Raw genomic sequence first — 17,136 nt, forward strand, 5'->3', positions numbered from 1 at the left:
TATCTCAGCTCTGACTTGATATAACGCAGTAAAGACTTCAGAGCATGATGCAAAATTCATGGATTCGTTGAGCCGCTCAGGAGACATCAGAGGACTGAGACACAATGACAATAGGCTCACACATCGGCAACCTAAAGATGCTAGTGACTTTTCAAGCACTATTACCATACACCAAGAGAAATACATAGACTCCCTGAACTGGTACGAACCCCAGCGCAGAATATGTTTTAAATAACCTAGGGAGAAGGACATGAAACAGAAGTGTAAACACACCTCCTGGGGATCCATGGCTGACTAAAGCTTGCCTGAGTTTTAGTCAAACGGACTTGCCTGGATGGAGGGGCTTTTCCTTCTAAGATCACCAGGGCTGCTCTTGCTGACAAGTCCTAGGACTTTATTGTCTGGGCAGGGCATTTCCAGGTCAGGATCCAAATTTCCCCCTTTCTGGGGTGTGGCAGCGTTTATCACACAGTGCAAGGTATATTTGTTCTGGCAGGCCTTTCGGGAATCATCATACTGGTAAATCTGCTCGTTAGTATTTAGGGACAGCTGACTTGGACCGCGACTCCTGAGGGCAGAGTCGGGCTATAATTGCCGCCATGCTCCCTGGATGCTAGCGCAATGGGTGTTATTTAAAATAAATCTTGGGGAGCAGAGGGAGCTGGCAGCATTTCCAGCCTGGGGCCTAGGGGAGCTGCCAGCTGAGTGTGGGCTGGGACACCAGTGCGAAAGTGAGGCTGGGTACACAGGGAGAGCTGGGAGCCTGCCCTGCCCCCCGCTGGGGCAAACAGGGGCAGCCCGGTCTCTGTGCAGGGAAGCCCCACAGGGCACAGCCCCCTCCCTCTTCGGGTGGCCAGCTGTCCCTCTCACCTTTCTTCTCCCCCATAGCATCAGCTGCCTCTGCCCCTCTCAGCCCCATGCAGTGGGGCTGGGCAGCCGGTGGGGGGCGCTGGCTGGCTGCCTTCTCCGCCCCGCTCACTAAACCCCCTCCACCCTTCCCGCCCCGTGGGAAACTCGGGGGTCCCGTGACGTCCCGAGGGGCTTTTCTGACGTCACGTGGGCAAATACCCACAACGCAGTACAGCCGGGCGCCTTTAGGGGAGCGGGCTGCAGCGCTCGCCCTGCTTGGGGTGCAGGCTGCCGGCACGCCCCGCTGCGCTCCGGAGTCAGCGATCCGGTCTGTGCGCAACGTGGATCGAGCAGGCTAACCCGTGTGCATGGTCCCACTGCGTCCACATGATCATACGGCTGCTCAATCTACATTGCTCACGGATTGTATCACTCACTGCAGCCAGGGTCGAGCTGGCGTTGTAATCGATGTGGAGCCAGGAATACACTCTATGTCCAGTGTAATCCAGGTACTATGTTGATTCATCAGCGTGGTTTTCAGAGCAGCACAAGTCAAACATGACCAGTAGCTAAGTGTGAAAATGTGCAGTTGAAGAGAACCATTTTTTTAAAGTAATACTTCATCAGAAAGACAGTTTATTTTCCACTCATATGAACCCTGCTGGTATTTTTGCTCACTGCCCTGCTCATTAACAAAACCAGGGGGCAGCCTTTCCTCATGTTAAGCATCACTTATTTGCAGACGAGATCCCATTGTGCACCCACGCACGAGTCCACACTTGCAAGTGTTCCCCTTGGGGAAGAGGGTTGAAGAAGAAGGCACAAGCTGCTTGTTGCATTGGTGAATGGAAGGTGCACAGCTACTAGGGTGACAGGTCGGCTACAAGAACCTGACTAGACTAAGGTACACAGGTGACCAAGCACTTTTCAGTTTAATTCAGATTTGTAGAATTTGACTTTGTGTCAGCATAAACTAGATGAAGGAGAAGTAATTTTATACAGGACTTCTCATATTTAGTCAGACTGTGGACCACTTCTTGAGAGAACTGGTTGCCCACCTCCCTGGCACTATCCCCTCTATGAGCCCCCATTCTCTAGAGAAATTACAATACTTGATGAATTAATCTACAATTAATACTCTTCAAAATCAAGAAAGCATCCTTTCCCAAACCACATTCCACTATTTCATTTTTCTCTTCATTGAATCTCCCCAGCACCTCCCTCCCCACCAAGCTATCCCTCCCCTCCTGTTTGCCCCACTCCCTTGTTAAAGAGTCTTATTGAGCAATTGCCTGGCTTCAGTCTCACTGGTGGCTTTGGTCATCTTGGTGACGTGTTGCTCTTCTCCCAGTAATGACTATAGGCTCCTCTTCCCTTAGAGTTTTAGAAGCTTCTTGTGAAGGCTGTAAGGTTTGCCCTTCCATTGTCCCAGCTGTTTTTACAGGGCGAGCCAGATGTAGAGAAGGACCTACCAAGTGCTCTATCTATGGACTAGAGTTTGCAAACTGTTGCATTACAGCATTGGCTGAATAAACAGTGGTCAACAAGTCAGCTAGAGATGCCCAAATGGTGGTATCTTCATGTGTCTGAATCATTCAGGTCTAGATCTTCAAAAGTAGGTAGGTACTTAATTCCCTTTCATTTCAAGGGACTGGGAGCTAGGTACCTATATAGCTTTGAGGATGTGGGCCTGAGTCCTTTGCCTCAGTTGAACCTGGCCAGTACTCAAAGTGTAACATAAAAGAAGGGTGTGTGGTGTGTGTGTGTGTCTCTAGCCATAGAGCAAGGAGCCTTCCCTACTACTCAGACCCTATAGGGAATCCCAGACTCTTGGAACAATCCCTCTGCTCTGGAGTGTGTGACCCTGCACCATGGTCTACATGGCCCAAGACTCCAGGTTCCAGTGTCTGACTATCACTGGGGCAGAGACACTTCTCAGCATACTACTTCTAGTTGAAGAAAGGAGGTGGGGGCGGAGCTATTCTCAACAGAAACAAAGACCCGTCACCCGTCTATTAGAACTACAGCACTAAGATGCCAGGCTCCTTCAGATCTCTGTTCGGAACTGCAGTGTGGTCCCAGCCATTTTCCTCTCGTAATCTTCATTGAATGTCTCATTCTGGGCCACAGTGAAGTGATTCTTCCAGTCCCCAGCAATCCCTGAAACAAAAAAACAAAAAAAATAAAAAGAGACAGTGAATGAAACTGCAGAGCCCTTGGTGAAGCAAAAGAACTCCCAATGGTGGAAAATGCAATAGAAAAGAGTATCAAGAAAACATTAATGGTCTAAATTCTACTCTGTTACATTCTTCTCTAGCTCAGGGGTTCTCAAACTGGGGGTCAGGACCCTCAGGGGGTCACAAGGTTATTACATGGGGGGCATGAGCTGCCAGCCTCCACCCCAAACCCCACTTCACCTTCATCATTTATAATAGTGTTAGATATTTAAAATGTGTTTTTAATTTATAATGGGGGGAGGGGTGGTGTCACACTCAGAGGCTTGCTGTGTGAAAGGGGTCACCAACACAAAAGTTTGAGAACCACTGCATCAAGCACCAATAGATTTGTGAGGGTTTAACTGAGGCCAGAATTTGAACCTCAATCTATTAAATTAACTACATTTTTGTTTGTGGTGCATGAAAAATGTATTCATTAAACGGAGTGTTTATTAGATAAAAACGCCTAACAGATTAACACTTTGAGCATCTTTTCCATATACTGAGCACAAAAGGCATCAAGAAAAATGCTGGTGTCCAGGACAGTGGATTGATAAAAATAGCACACTTTGAAAAAAATATGTTTCTGTAGCAATTAGCTTTTAACTGGAATTTAGTCACTGGAAAATTGGTGAACTGAAATATTATACTGATCAATTTTCTAATTGTTTGTGGAAGTGCTGGGTGGATGCCAGAGAAAGCAAACCAGCTAACCAGATCCTGCATTCCATATTGACTGTTTTAAACAGTTTTAGTGTGGAAACTATTGCCACTCACCTATATTATTATTAGTAAACATGTTTATTACAGTAGTGTCCAGGGAACAGCAAAACTGCGTCCCCATTGTGCTAGGCACTGTACACACAGAAATAAACAGGCTTAGTCCCAAATGGCTCACACTGTATCATTCGGTCTTGTGGCAGAGCTCTGGCTTTGCCTCAGGGGGTCCTGCGCATCTAGGCAGTCAGGGCTGGCCTCAGAGGTTTGCTGTGACCCTCAGTTTAGCCTCTCTCCCCTCCTAGAGGCAAAGGTTACAGCTTACTGATCCACCTTCATCATCGGTCAGTCAACAGGTTTGGTGTAAGAGCCCTCTTTAGTCCCGGTCTTCCTACTCAGGGAGCATTTTTGTAGAGGTGTGGAGAGAGTTGGGGGGGGGGGGGGGGGGAGACCCAGGCCCACCCTTTTCTGCAGGTTCCAGCCCAGGGACCCTAATGGCACCAGCAACAGGTAGTTTTCCTACACTACCACTGCTATAGGCCTTCCCTGGGCTACTTCCCCAAATGGCCCCTCCTAGCACCCCCCTTGGTACCTGACCACACTTGTTCTCCAGGGTCTTTTACTGCATACCTTCTTTCTCCCAGTCTTCCCACAACACACCTTCTTGCTCCTACCAGCTAGCCTCACTGAGGGGGCTTCCTTTTAAACTAATCCAAGCCGGTTCTAAATGGGCTTCAGGTGATCTGATTAGCCTGTTTCCCTTGATTGCTTTGAATCCGTTCTTAATTGGTTCCAGGTGTTTTATGGAGTCTGCCTGACTTAACTGCTTCTAGCACCTTCCTGACTGCTCTCGGGTTGACCCTGCCCTGGTCACTCAGGGAACAGAATACTATTCATCCAGTGTCCAATATGTTTTCCTTCTACCAGACTCCTGCACCCAACCATTCTGGGTCTGTCACAGTCTGCACTTCACCCTTTGAGAAAAATAAAAATAGAACCAGTTGTCTCCTATGGCCAACATGCTTCTTTGCTTTTCTTTTTCCAGTGAATGTGAGGTGTGACAAATATATGGAAATGTGGGGATTTAGGGTCAAATTTTGAAAGCGTGTAACTCCCATTTAGGCACCGAAAAAATGTGGCCAGATTTTCAGAAGGGTTTAACACACCGCAACTCCCGTTGTTCTCAGTGGGAGCCGCTGGAGGCACGGCACTTCTGAAAAATCCAGTCACTTCGTTTTGATGTTTAGCTGGAGCTGAACTCTTGAAAATCTGGCTCTATTGCCCCCATTTAGTCAAAGATCAAGTTCTAAACAGGTAGCAGCAGCAGCAGCAGAGTGCAGGCTTCCGCAATGCCACTCCGTTCTGTTCTTCTGGGACTACTTCTAGGGGTGAGAGTGTAGTTCAGTCTCCATGCCCACTCAGTCCCTGGCCTCTTTCAGGAGACTGGGGTTGCTAATTAGTGTCTTATGTCAAGGCATCTGTGAGATATAGACACCTATCCACTAGAAACGGTACCACCACCTGTTTTACACAAGCCACTGAAAAGCCATCAGATATAAACATGGCCACCTTTCTGGGTAGCTTACAAAGGAAAACTGGATGAAAAAGTATCTTCCTGTTACAACTGAGGAGAAGAAAAAGAGTTGCTAGTGCCTGTGCGAATCCTTACCTTTACGCATGAAAGGGGAGATGCTTTGATCCATAACATCATTTGGGACCATTGTATAATTTGTGGTGGGATTCTCTTTCATCATTTCAAATGAAGTGTGATAGACAATCCTGTCTAGAACCTCTTCCTTCAGATCCTTCCCCAGGAAATGCATCACCTTGCGAATTTCACGCTTCGGATCCTACAGCAAAAACAAGTGGCACTTCAGGTGGTGGGACCCAGTGGCTCAACTAGTCAGGTGACCACCATGTAAAATAGTGAAAGTCTAGAACTTGTATGAGGTGCCAGCAACCTTAGTTGTTCCACTGGATCAAAACTAATATCCAGCAATCCATCAATACATTTCATCAACCTTGCACCCAATTCTTACACCCTTTCCCAAAATAGAAAGGAGATAAATAGCCACACACAAAAAAACAACCCTTCTTTGTCTCCCTCTCTAGCATTAGCACACTGCACAGGCAAGCTTAATTCTGGCTCTCCCGAACTTTTGAGTACTTGACTTTGCAACCCAAATAATGTTATTTTAAACATATTTTTTTGGGGGGAGGGGGGTGCAAGATGTGGAGAGAGAGAGAGAGAGAGAGAGAAAGAGAGAGACCAAGACTGGGCTGTAACTCACCAGTCCCATCACTTTATTTAGAAAGTGATGCAGACAGCCACTCCAGAGGGGCCCTAATTCCAGCCACATCTTCCCCAGCCAGGCACAGAATTCTTAGGGCCAGATCCGCAGCTGCTGCAGCCCTAATGACTACACTAGTGGAACTATGCTGATTTGAGGAGCTGGCCCTTACTCTCAAACTTCACTTCCTGTTCTTCAGCAATACGTGGATGCTAAACTTCAGAATAACCCAGCTCCAAATACTAGCCCTCTATTACTGTTAATTGGGAAGGTAGTGATTAATTCCATTTCATGTAGTTCAAAGCTATAGTTGGGATGTTTATCCAAATCTCTCTGGTATGGAAATCATCCAAGATCAGGCTCTCATGAGATTTCTGGTAGTGCTGGATTGGAAATACCCAATTCTTCTCCCAGCTAAAACCAGGAATTCCAGAGTGTAATTAAAGGGAACAGGAGCAACTGTTTTTTCAAATCCCCATCCAAGGTTCAAAGCAACAGAGGGTCCTGTGGCACCTTTAAGACTAACAGAAGTATTGGGAGCATAAGCTTTCGTGGGTAAGAACCTCACTTCTTCAGATGCATCTGAAGAAGTGAGGTTCTTACCTACAAAAGCTTATGCTCCCAATACTTCTGTTAGTCTTAAAGGTGCCACAGGACCCTCTGTTGCTTTTTACAGATTCAGACTAACACGGCTACCCCTCTGATACTTGCCATCTAACGTTCAGTTTGGGTCTGAGCAAGAAGTTAAGTCACTTCTAGACTAGCTCCCCCATCTTTAGTTATATGCTTCCCTAACTCCCCCGCCCCCCTTCCTGCCTCTTAATAAATGTGCTACATCAGTATTTTGAAATGAGAGGGTTAAAAGTCTCTTTAAAGAAAGGAGCTCTCTTTTGGTGCTTGCTCTTCAAGAGATGCCCTCCCACAAGCCTGAACTCCAACATAGGCAAGAGGCTTTGGGAAAGCAAAATGGCCCAGTGGTTAGGGCACTAGGTTGGGACTCAGGACACCTGAATTCAGTTCCTTGTGCCACACACTTCCTGTGTGACCCTGGGCAAGTCACTTAACCTCTTTATGCCCCAGTTCTGTAAAAATGGGGAATAGCAGCACTGACCTCCCTCACAGGGGTGTTATGAGAATAAATCCATTTGATATCATGAGCCTCATGATAAATCTAGACACAGTTCTAGATAAGGGAGAATAAATGGGGAAGGAGGGAGGCTCACAGCTCAGGGGTCGTATTAGCGCCAGCCAACGCATTTAAAGAGTCACAGTCTGGCCCTTTTACTCATGGTGGACCGCACTACCCTAGAGAGACAAATTCTCTTCAGGACAGCCAGACGGCTCTTCAGATGGACATTGCACAGTAGGGTAAGGCATTGAACAGGTGTCAGATTTGTTGCCGCCATCCTGGTGTGTGTGGAGTGGCCCCTCAAGTGGGTACCTGTTGCCCTCTCACCTCTTTCATGTCCTCATAGAGCAGGTATAAAATGGGATGGTCCTTTCTCTTCTCCCACCAGCCTTTCACATGGTCATACCAGGAACCATACGCAACTAAACTTAGAGAAAAAGGTACACAAATACTCTTAGTAACACGAGCGTGTCAGGTCACTGGGGGTCATGTTCTCTTTTGGCTTAACGCCACTGAAATGCATTGTGTGTGCAATTCCTATGACAACTTGTGTAAATTGGGTAACTGGGCACAAGCCATCAGTTGCGGCTATTTGCCTACACTAAGTCAAATTCTTTGTCCCTTTGGTTCCACTGTCAGGTTAGAATCCTCATCTATTATTTTATGTGACTGGAGCAGAAACTAGATATTAACTAACTCTTATATAAATACAACTTAGGGCCAGATCCCAGCTGGTATTGGCATACTTTCAATGAAAGTCAACGGCCAGATCCCCAGCTGGTGTAAGTCAGCGTAGCTTCATTAAAGTAAATGGGCCAGATCCTTAGCTAGTGTAAATTAGCCATTGCTCCCTTCAAGTCCATGTATCTACGCTGATTTACAGCTGCTGAGGATCTGGCCCTACGTTATAGTTATACAAGGTCTGGGCCCGTGGACGCACTGTTACGCAGATTCCCCAACCACTGCTCCCTCTGAAGGGGAGCACAGATGCAGTGGAGGCTACTCAAACTCTCTGGTCTAGTCGGAAAATTCCCTCCCTCCGTTCTCACTGTATTTCCTAGTATACGGAGAGTACATTGAAAGGCACAGCATCCAATTTTTCCACCAAGAGGCAGAACCTGGCCTGGAGAAATTCACCTGCAGTTACAAGTCTCTTTTCCTTCAAGCAGCCTCAATTTAAAACCTCAGGACCGTGAATTGCTAACAGATGTCAGTCTCACCTCGGCCTGCCATGTATTTCTCAACGTACTGCTCCCACGTGCCGGGCTCTGGATGCATCTGGTTCATCAGGTCAAAATGGTAGAAGGAGACAGCTACATCTTTGGCATTTCGGGCAACATAGATCATCTGTGGCAAGAAGAAGAGAAGAATCCACGTTGCCTCGGTGACCTTGAGTTCTGAGTGGCTCTAGACTTGGATTTTCAGAGGTGCCTAAGGGAGTTGGGTGCTTAATTTCCTTAGGCTCCTTTCAAAATCCCAGCCCTACTGCAGGGGATTGAAACTGTGGCTCAAGGGCCAAATTCAAGCTGCAGGGATTGAAAGCGCCCCTGGACACTGTGGTCTGAGAGTAGAGCACCATGGACTGGGCATGGGAATGGAAGCTACAGGAGCTCTAATCCTGGCTCTGACACTAGCTTTTCCACTGACTCTGTGCTCTTGAGTCGATCTCTCTGTTTCTCAGCTTCCCTATCTGTAAAAATGGGGAAAACAAACACACATTTCTGCCAGTGTAACCTAGTGCACAGGCCCCGCAGGGATGGAAACTGGCGGTACTAGTACTCCACTAGGGGAACAACAGGCAGTCAGCACAACTGCCAAAGGGAGTGGTGTTTGCCAAGGAGGGATTGTGACCAGGATGTCTGGGGGATTAGTTAATTCAGTGCATCTCCCTAGGGATCTCCTATAGAGCCCGAGTCGCAGGTTAAACCAGCCTACCTCTGAAGGATGGAAACAATCCAATTCCGAAGTGCCCTGCCCTCAGGGCGCATCGTCCTACTCCCCTGGGTGTAGCAGTCAGTGGGTCTGCTCCCATGTGTATTCAGACATAGCCATTCATACAGTGGCAAAATACATCATGCCCTGCAGGGCCAACATGGCTACAGAGGAGTGAACTGGATTGTCTTCTGGCTCTCATACCATCAGGCGGAACGGTTAGTTGAGTTGCAATTGCAAGACCACATTTACCCCTCAGTTATGCGTGGGTAACCCCATTGAAGACAATGGGGATTGCCCAGGAAGCAGTATTTTAAGACAATGGGTGTTGCACAGATGTTGGCAGAATTTGCTTTCCAGGATCTTTGTTACTGATGATGATGTATGAGCCAGAAAGAACCCAGCCTGACTGTCAGATCCCAGGGTGAGCCTGCAAAGCTGACGGCTGGAAAAACATCTAACTCAACACCGAGTGAATGTTATCTAAAGGCACTGGAATCCCATGAGGCCAATTTTAATGGGAAGTGGACGTCCTGATCCCTTAGGGATCTTGGAAAAATCTCAGCCTAACTGTGAATACAAACTTGCATCCCAATGTTGTAAAGGTAAAGCTGCAAAAATGCTGCTATAGGTAGATATCACCATGGAAACTCACAATTAAACCTCTTCCCACTGGAGAAAAGAATCAGTGGGTAAAAATGAGGGAGAGGAACCTGGCGGAGGGTGGGACTAGCAGGAGTATTCTGTGCGCTCAAGACACACGGTACTTCCCCTATCAGCCTATTATCCAGAAGGTCTGAGATCCCAGCAACTGGTTACCTTGCAGCCATTTTCCCAGAAGGACATTGGAAGGAGCTGGACTGGGAGGTGGGTTTTCACTAAACGAGGAGATGACGTCTTGGCCAGTTTCTCTGTACCTGGTAAGAAGAGGTTCAAAGGGATCATTGATGCCGATAGAGAAGTCATTAAAGGTAACATTTCCAAAAGCACCCAAGTCTCACTGAAAGTCAGGAACTGAACCCAGATCTTCTGAATCTTAGGCCAGTGCTCTATCCATAATCCTTTCTTTCCTCTCCTGAGCTTCAAGCCAGCCACACTGAATCATTGACCTTTTTGTCTGTAGTCACTCAACACTAGTGCTACGTTTACCTGGTGACATCTTTCCAGGGACAGCAAATTCCAACATGGGCACTTTGTTGAAAATTGCATCCCGCTTGCATTTGTCAGGATCTCCGTCGTTCAGAATCATGTCCACAATTTCACTTATCCATGTAGTGCCTGGAAAGAAGACGAGAGAACAAAAATCCAGTCAAGAACCAAGTTTATCCCACAAGGAACAGTCAAGCAGGAACCCCATCCATTGTTCTTCCAGCCAAGACAACAGCACTTACGGTATTCAGCCTATTCATTTAGGATCTTCAATATTCTAGCTCAGCGGTTCTCCACAGTGGGTCGGGACCCTAAAGTGGGTCACGACCCCATTTTAATGGAGTTGCCAGGACTGGCTTAGACTTGCTGGGACCCCCACCATCTGAGCCTCTGCCTGGGGCTGAAGCCCTTGGGCTTTGGGCCCCTCCCCCACCCGAGGCAGTGGGGCTTTGGCTTTGGCCCCCCGACCCGGGGCAGCAGGGCTCAGGCTTCGGTCCTCCCTCCTGGAGTCACATAGCAATTTTTGTTGCCAGAAGGGGGGGACTGCAGTGGAATGACGTTTGAGAACCCCTGTTCTAGCTACATCTCTTCTACTCGCCCGAGGCTAAGTAGCAATGTGATATCATTAATCTGTAGCCAAACATAATAGTTTGCCAGCATTGTCAAATACAGTTACTGATGGCAAGCGGCCCACTTCACAGCTCTTTTTGTGGAAGCTCTGCAACCACACCCATTTTCAGGGCTGGTGGGAGGCCTCTCCTAGGCCAACACAATTGCGAGTTGATTTTCCATTGTTATGTTTTTGATGAGCATCATCACTGTACTCAGCAGCTGCCTACATGACACAGGAGAAGACATGGTTGCAGCCCCAAGGAGAGTTTACCATTTATATAATGCATCACACTGGCCTATCCCAGCTAATGTGGGACAAGAGAGAGGATGATGCCCCTTCTCCCATCCCAACACCTTAGTTTCCCCTCTTCTAACCCCTGCCGACTTCCCTATGAGCCAGTGCAACAGAGCTGCTTGTGCTACAGCCCTCCAAGCTATGCCATAGAGTCACAGCAAGGCTTGACTGGTTCCTTGCTGGAATGGCAGGTGATCTTTGTTTGGAAAGATGAATCAGTATTTTGAACTCTGAGCCCTTCTGGCTCAACCATTTAAACCAGTGCTTCTCAAAGCCGGTCCGCTGCTTGTTCAGGGAAAGCCCCTGGTGGGCCGGGCCGGTTTGTTTACCTGCCGCATCCGCAGGTTCGGCTGATCGCGGCTCCCACTGGCCACGGTTTGCCACTCCAGGCCAATGGGGGCTGCGGGAAGCGGCGCGGGCCGAGGGTTGTGCTGGCCGCCCTTCCCGCAGCCCCCATTGGCCTGGAGCGGCGAACTGCGGCCAGTGGGAGCCGCGATCGGCCAAACCTGCGGACGCGGCAGGTAAACAAACCGGCCTGGACCGCCAGGGGCTTTCCCTGAACAAGCGGCAGACCGGCTTTGAGAAGCCCTGATTTAAACCATCCACACCATAATGGAGAAAATCCAGACCTTGAATTCCATCTCTTCTGAGCCTGTTGCTTTGTTTATGGTTAAAGTAAAATATATGAACCACTCAAAATCAACCTATCAATTCAAGGGCCAGATTCTGCTGGCTTGCTCACATTTAATATTATTTCACTCTGGGAGCTATCCCCGGCATTAAAGTGCTAATCAGCATGAGTGAAGGTGACAGAAACTGCTGCAAAAACAAGTAAAAATAAAATAATAAATAATAATAATAATAATAAAAAACGACATTATTGGTCAGCTGGCAAATGAACTGCCCTAGATTGCTCAGAATTCACCTGTCCCTGGAACCAAAGACCTTTTACTTGTCAAATGATTCATGTGTGCCTCAATTTCCCTCTTCTTTTATAGTACCTGGGCTCTAAGGCACTGCACTGCAGTGATCACAGTTTGTGCATCGGTCTCCCTCCTTAATCAATCAGAACAACTCAAAGTATCCCGGGACCTGACCTTAGTGACTCCACAAAGTCTCCAGCCCCTTGCAACCCGGATAGTGTTCTACTGGAAACATATATTAATAAATCGACCTAACGCAGCTTATGTCAACCTAACTTTGTAGTGTAGACCAGGCCTGTGTCTCCAGCCTAGCCAGGCACATCACCAAACACTAGGACAGCCCAAGAAAATACACCTCTACCCCGATATCACACGACCTGATATAACACGAATTTGGATATAACGCGGTAAAGCAGTGCTCCGTGGGCGGGGGGGGCTGCGCACTCTGGTGGATCAAAGCAAGTTCGATATAACCCGGTTTCACCTATAACGCAGTAAGATTTTTTTTGGCTCCTGAGGACAGCATTATATCAAGGTAGAGGTGTACTATGTTAAGTTTGTCCCTTTACATTGTGGGGGAGGGGAAATGCCCATCCATCTCCCTGTGACTGCATGGTGCCGGGGTATTCCCGTTTCAGATGCTGGAGGCCATAGAAAGATAATTTCAGGAAGGAACAAATCCCAGTCCAGATGGGTTTGGCATTAAATTTGATGGGATCATTTCCAATGAGCGAAATGTAGGCTGGGAGCTGTGAAATACTGGAAAGTCTCCTTGGCATTCTTGCTCATTATTGTTAGCAACAACTGTGAATAAGTGGAGCTGCTTCGCTTTCACAAGGGGAGCATGATGGGGCTTGAAGGGACTCCCCTACATTTCCAGGACCATAGGGCAGGACTCATTGTGGCTCCTAATCCTGAAAGCCATGAAAACTCACCAGATTTGGGGTACGTGGCTATCACAAGGTCATCTGGCCTGCTCTGGAAGTTGTCAATCCTTTCCCAGTGGTATGAAAATGCACAGACCATTGGAATGTCATGGACCATCCTCCAGTCCTGTCGACGGTAATCTTCTGGTGAAGTCATGCTCGGGGAGGGGAAGAGTTCAACAGAGTACAACTGGCAGGGGAGAAGATGGGAGAGCAGCTGGACAGGAAGATCAGTTATGTTCCCAGTGCGCTCAGACACTCAGCTGAGTGTGGTGGGATATTTCTTTTTTTGCAGCAGCAGGCCAGTCCCTTTCCAACTGTTTAATAGTGCGTGCCCTTGGCTATGTTTCCGTTAAAAACTGAAGCAGCGACGGAATTTCTGATGAGCGCACACTGTACCACATTAGATAACAGACAGCAGCATGCTTCAAAAGAGTTTGTTGCTCAGCTTTCTAACCTACTGACTCCTTTGTCACAACAAAGGTGTACGGGGGGTGGAGGTGGGGGGTCTGCAGACGTCTGATGTGCATGCAAGCTCTCTCAGATCTCACCCAGCAAAAGCAAACAGTCTTTTTTATTACCTGAAAGAACAAAGGGCCTTGATCCTCAAGGTCAAGATAATTGCTTTAAAGACTGGAGAGAAGCAAAAGAACAAACATTTGTAGTAGGCCAGACGCATGCATTGTTCTCCTGCTGTACATGATGGGTGGGGGACTCAGGAGACCTGCAGTCTGATCTCAGCTGTACCTTGTCCTTGGATAAGGCACACAATCTCTCTATGCCTCAGTTCCCTCTCTGCAAAGTGGAGATGATGATAGTCCCTTTCTTACATGCTTGCTCCATTTAGACTTGTAGAGAGGTTGGCCAGGGCTCACCTCTCTCTGGGGCGGCGGGGACCCACACCGCCTCACTAATTTTGGGACGAGGTCTAGCAGGGAATTAGTCTGGCCGCAGGAGTCTTCCTCCATGGCCCTTGTGAGGGGAGAAACACAGTTAGGCATCAGCCCAGGCCCTAGGTCTGGGCATGACATTGGTGAGTCAGGTGTTCAGGCCCTCAGGCAGGGGCTAAGCAACAACAGTTTATCAACAGTGAGCCCAGGCCCTGGGTGTGAAGGCCTGGGAGAGGGGGAGACGGCCACCCACAAGTTGGGTGGCAGGGGGGACGCACGCCCTCCCACTCCACTGCGTCCCAGCCCAGGGCCCTAGCAGCAGCAGAAGACTCGCTGCTGAGTCAGTGGGGATCCTGGCCGCAACACGCTACATGGGCTCTGGCAGCGCTGCAGCTAGACTAGGAGCAGCTGCTCCCGGGCTACTTCCAGACTCCCCCTCTTGAAGTACCTGGGTCAGGGTGGTGTCTTCATGGGGGTCCAGCACCATGGGTTCCTGGGGATTGCTGGTGCAGGGCAGGCTTGGCAACTCCTCCAGGTAGCTGGCCTGGAGCAGGCCTGGCCAGCCCTTGGGTCCACTGCAGGTCACTGGGGCTTCCCAACCAGGAGGTAGGCCAGAAGCATCTGGTCTCCCCGGCGGCTGCTCTTCCAGTGAGCTCTGCGGTCAGGCCTTTATACTTCCTGTGCCACTCCTGACCCTCTGGGAGGTGGGCTCAGAGCTCCCTGGCTCCTCCCACTCTGGTGGCCAGAGGGGCTTGTCTGTCTCCTGGGTGGCGGGGTCCCACACCACCTCACTACAAGATTCTTTGGGGCAGAGGCTGACTTTCTACATGTTTGTACAGCTCCTAACGCAATGGAGCCCTGAATTTAATCAAGTCTCTAACTGCTACCATAATAAAAATAATACTAATCACTTCTTGTAACAGCCCTTTCTCAGGCGAGACTAATGGATTCATTCAGGCTGCTTCCTAGTGCTTTCATCAAGCAAATATGTGGAGAGTCCAATGCTCCAGACTTATTACTTACACACGCTGGGCACATTCTAAAGCCCAGGCCCAGTGACAATAACTTCAGCCACCAGGGATGTAGTGTTACACCCTAGGAATGCAGGGCCTGGAGTGAGTTATTGCTCCAGACTCAAGGGTACACCTGCACAGCAGTTAAACACCCGCGGCTGGCCTGTGTCACCTGAGTCAAGCTTGCAGGCTTGGGCTGTAAAACTGCAGTGTAGCTGTTTGGGCCTGGGCTGGAGCCCTCCCCATCATGGGCTACCAGAGCACGGGCTCCAGCCCAAGTCTAAATGACTACACTGCAGTTTTACAGCCCTGCGGCCGGAGTCCCATGAGCCCAAGTCAGCTGACATGGGCCAGCTGTGCGTGTTTAACTGCTGTGTAGCCATATCCCAAGGAAAGAAGAAGGACTCCAGGAAAGCATGGGACCTGGGTGCAGGCACTTTCAGGGCCCAAGTTAGGCCAACACCAAGCACTTTTGAAAATGTCACGACATGCATTTTGTGAAATCTGGAGTTCAAAACTATTAAGTCCTAAAAAGAGATAACTTATCTGCAGCAAGTCAAGTAACCACGTTCTGTGACCCCATAACTAGTTAATAATAAAACTTTCAGCCCAGCAGGGCAGCAGGGCTGTAAGCACCATGACCAGAAGGAACACACAGTACTCTCATTCACTGATCGAACAACAAACTTTAAGCAGTAAGGAAATCTCATTAGTTCAAGTTAGTGACAACGGCAGACTTTGATACTACTCGCGTGTATGTCTGTGTATGGGGAATCACGTGTTCTTCAGCCTGAAATCAGCAGGCTTTGAAGCACTCCCAAATGACAGACAGCGTCAACTCTAATTACCCTTCACGAACCCTCTTCATTCCTGCCAACACACAAGGCAGGAGAGGAAAGTTTAGTTTTGTCTCTTCAGACCTCATTTTCCTCTGAAAAGAGCAAATGAAGAATATTTTAGTTGCTGCCCAGAACTAGTCACATTTTAGAAGCTGCTGAGCAAAGGAATTTTAGAGAAAGGCAAATAAAGATGCTGTAAACTAGCAAATAATTTACCATTGAGAGTCTTAAATTCATATGTAAATCACCAGACAATTCATAATCCTGCCCCCTCTCCTTTTACAAAACCTAAGCTTGGAGTCTGCAACACTGACCATTTCTGCAGTCCCAGACTAAAATGAGTCAAGTGTTGAAGCCCCAATAACATTATAGACCCATTTTATAACTGTGCATCCAGTCATACTCTTCCCCAATGCACACAGCTCCTCTTCCCCGGTCTTAAAATGCCCAGGTTTCTTCCTGGATGTGTATCCCACCAGTCCTAGACAGGCTGCTCTGCCTGTTCGCGCAGACAACAGAACAGACAGACAAACTCCTAACAGTAACAGGCCAAAGAATTGAAGTCTGAGTTTACCTTTCTCCTCTGGCGGTGCTGCTCCTGTAGGAAGAAGGAAAGGCTGCATGTAAATTTGCATGATCTTTACAAGGAGATTGTGAAAGTATTGGGGCGGGCTCAAATCCCTCAGGAAGGCAGCCAAGGGAAGCACAACCTCCAAGTTCTATGAACAGTGTCTCTGAGAGGGAGGGGCTTGGGAGTAAGACAAGCTCGGCGGAAGGCCAGGGAGGAATACGTTCAACTTGCTGAGAGGCCCCGAAATGAGGCCAATTGGAAAAGGCAGGAGGCCAGGGTCACCATGTACCCTAGGCTATTCCAAGAGCAGGGACAGGGAGGAATGCAAGTGTTTCTTCTGGGTCAAGGTCGTATTCAGGAGCAGGCGATGCACGCGACTGCCTGGGTCGCCAGGCTTGAGGGGCGCTGGGGTCAGGGTGCTGGGAAAATAGAACGTTTGAAGTGAAATGTTGTGGATTCATTTTTAACTAACCTCCTAGAATGTTCTGGACCTTTGTAGAATTTCTTGGAATCTTCCAGACTCTCAGAACCACATTTTCCTTGAACCTCCTAGAGTGTTGTCAGCCATGCCCCAGCCATGGGTATATAAGGGGTGGGGCGTCGCCAGTCAGTCTGTGAGATATGAGACCGAAGTGAAGTGAAGTGAGAGCCCAGCTGCAATATTGTGAAAGTGTGTTTGTGTTTTAAGAGTTGAAGAGTGGAAGTAGCGACTAATAAAGGGCATATTTAATGAGACACCAAAAATATCTATCGAACCCCTATCTATGCAACAATATAAAAGAAA

The 17,136-nt window shown here is 48.3% G+C and overlaps 1 protein-coding gene across 6 annotated transcripts; it reads right to left on the reverse strand.

The window, feature by feature from the left end:
• Positions 1-1,756: 1,756 nt before the first annotated feature.
• LOC101945061 (sulfotransferase 1B1) lies at positions 1,757-16,514 on the reverse strand. 6 transcript variants are annotated; one of them, XM_008173267.4, is made up of 8 exons: positions 16,356-16,514; positions 13,049-13,197; positions 10,284-10,412; positions 9,954-10,051; positions 8,423-8,549; positions 7,530-7,624; positions 5,452-5,632; positions 1,757-3,009 (listed from the first exon to the last, which is right to left on the reverse strand). In XM_008173267.4, the coding sequence occupies exons 2-8, from the start codon at positions 13,194-13,196 to the stop codon at positions 2,897-2,899; spliced, it is 891 nt and encodes a 296-aa protein (XP_008171489.1). In that variant the 5' UTR covers position 13,197; positions 16,356-16,514; the 3' UTR covers positions 1,757-2,896. The 6 variants fall into 6 exon arrangements, with proteins under 6 accessions (XP_008171489.1, XP_008171490.1, XP_065451947.1 ...); XM_008173268.4 differs by having other exon boundaries at positions 13,049-13,229; positions 16,356-16,512; XM_065595875.1 differs by lacking the exon at positions 16,356-16,514 and adding an exon at positions 15,791-15,811.
• Positions 16,515-17,136: the final 622 nt, after the last annotated feature.

This window comes from Chrysemys picta, chromosome 5, assembly GCF_011386835.1.
Source record: "Chrysemys picta bellii isolate R12L10 chromosome 5, ASM1138683v2, whole genome shotgun sequence".
Taxonomy (NCBI): domain Eukaryota; kingdom Metazoa; phylum Chordata; order Testudines; family Emydidae; genus Chrysemys; species Chrysemys picta.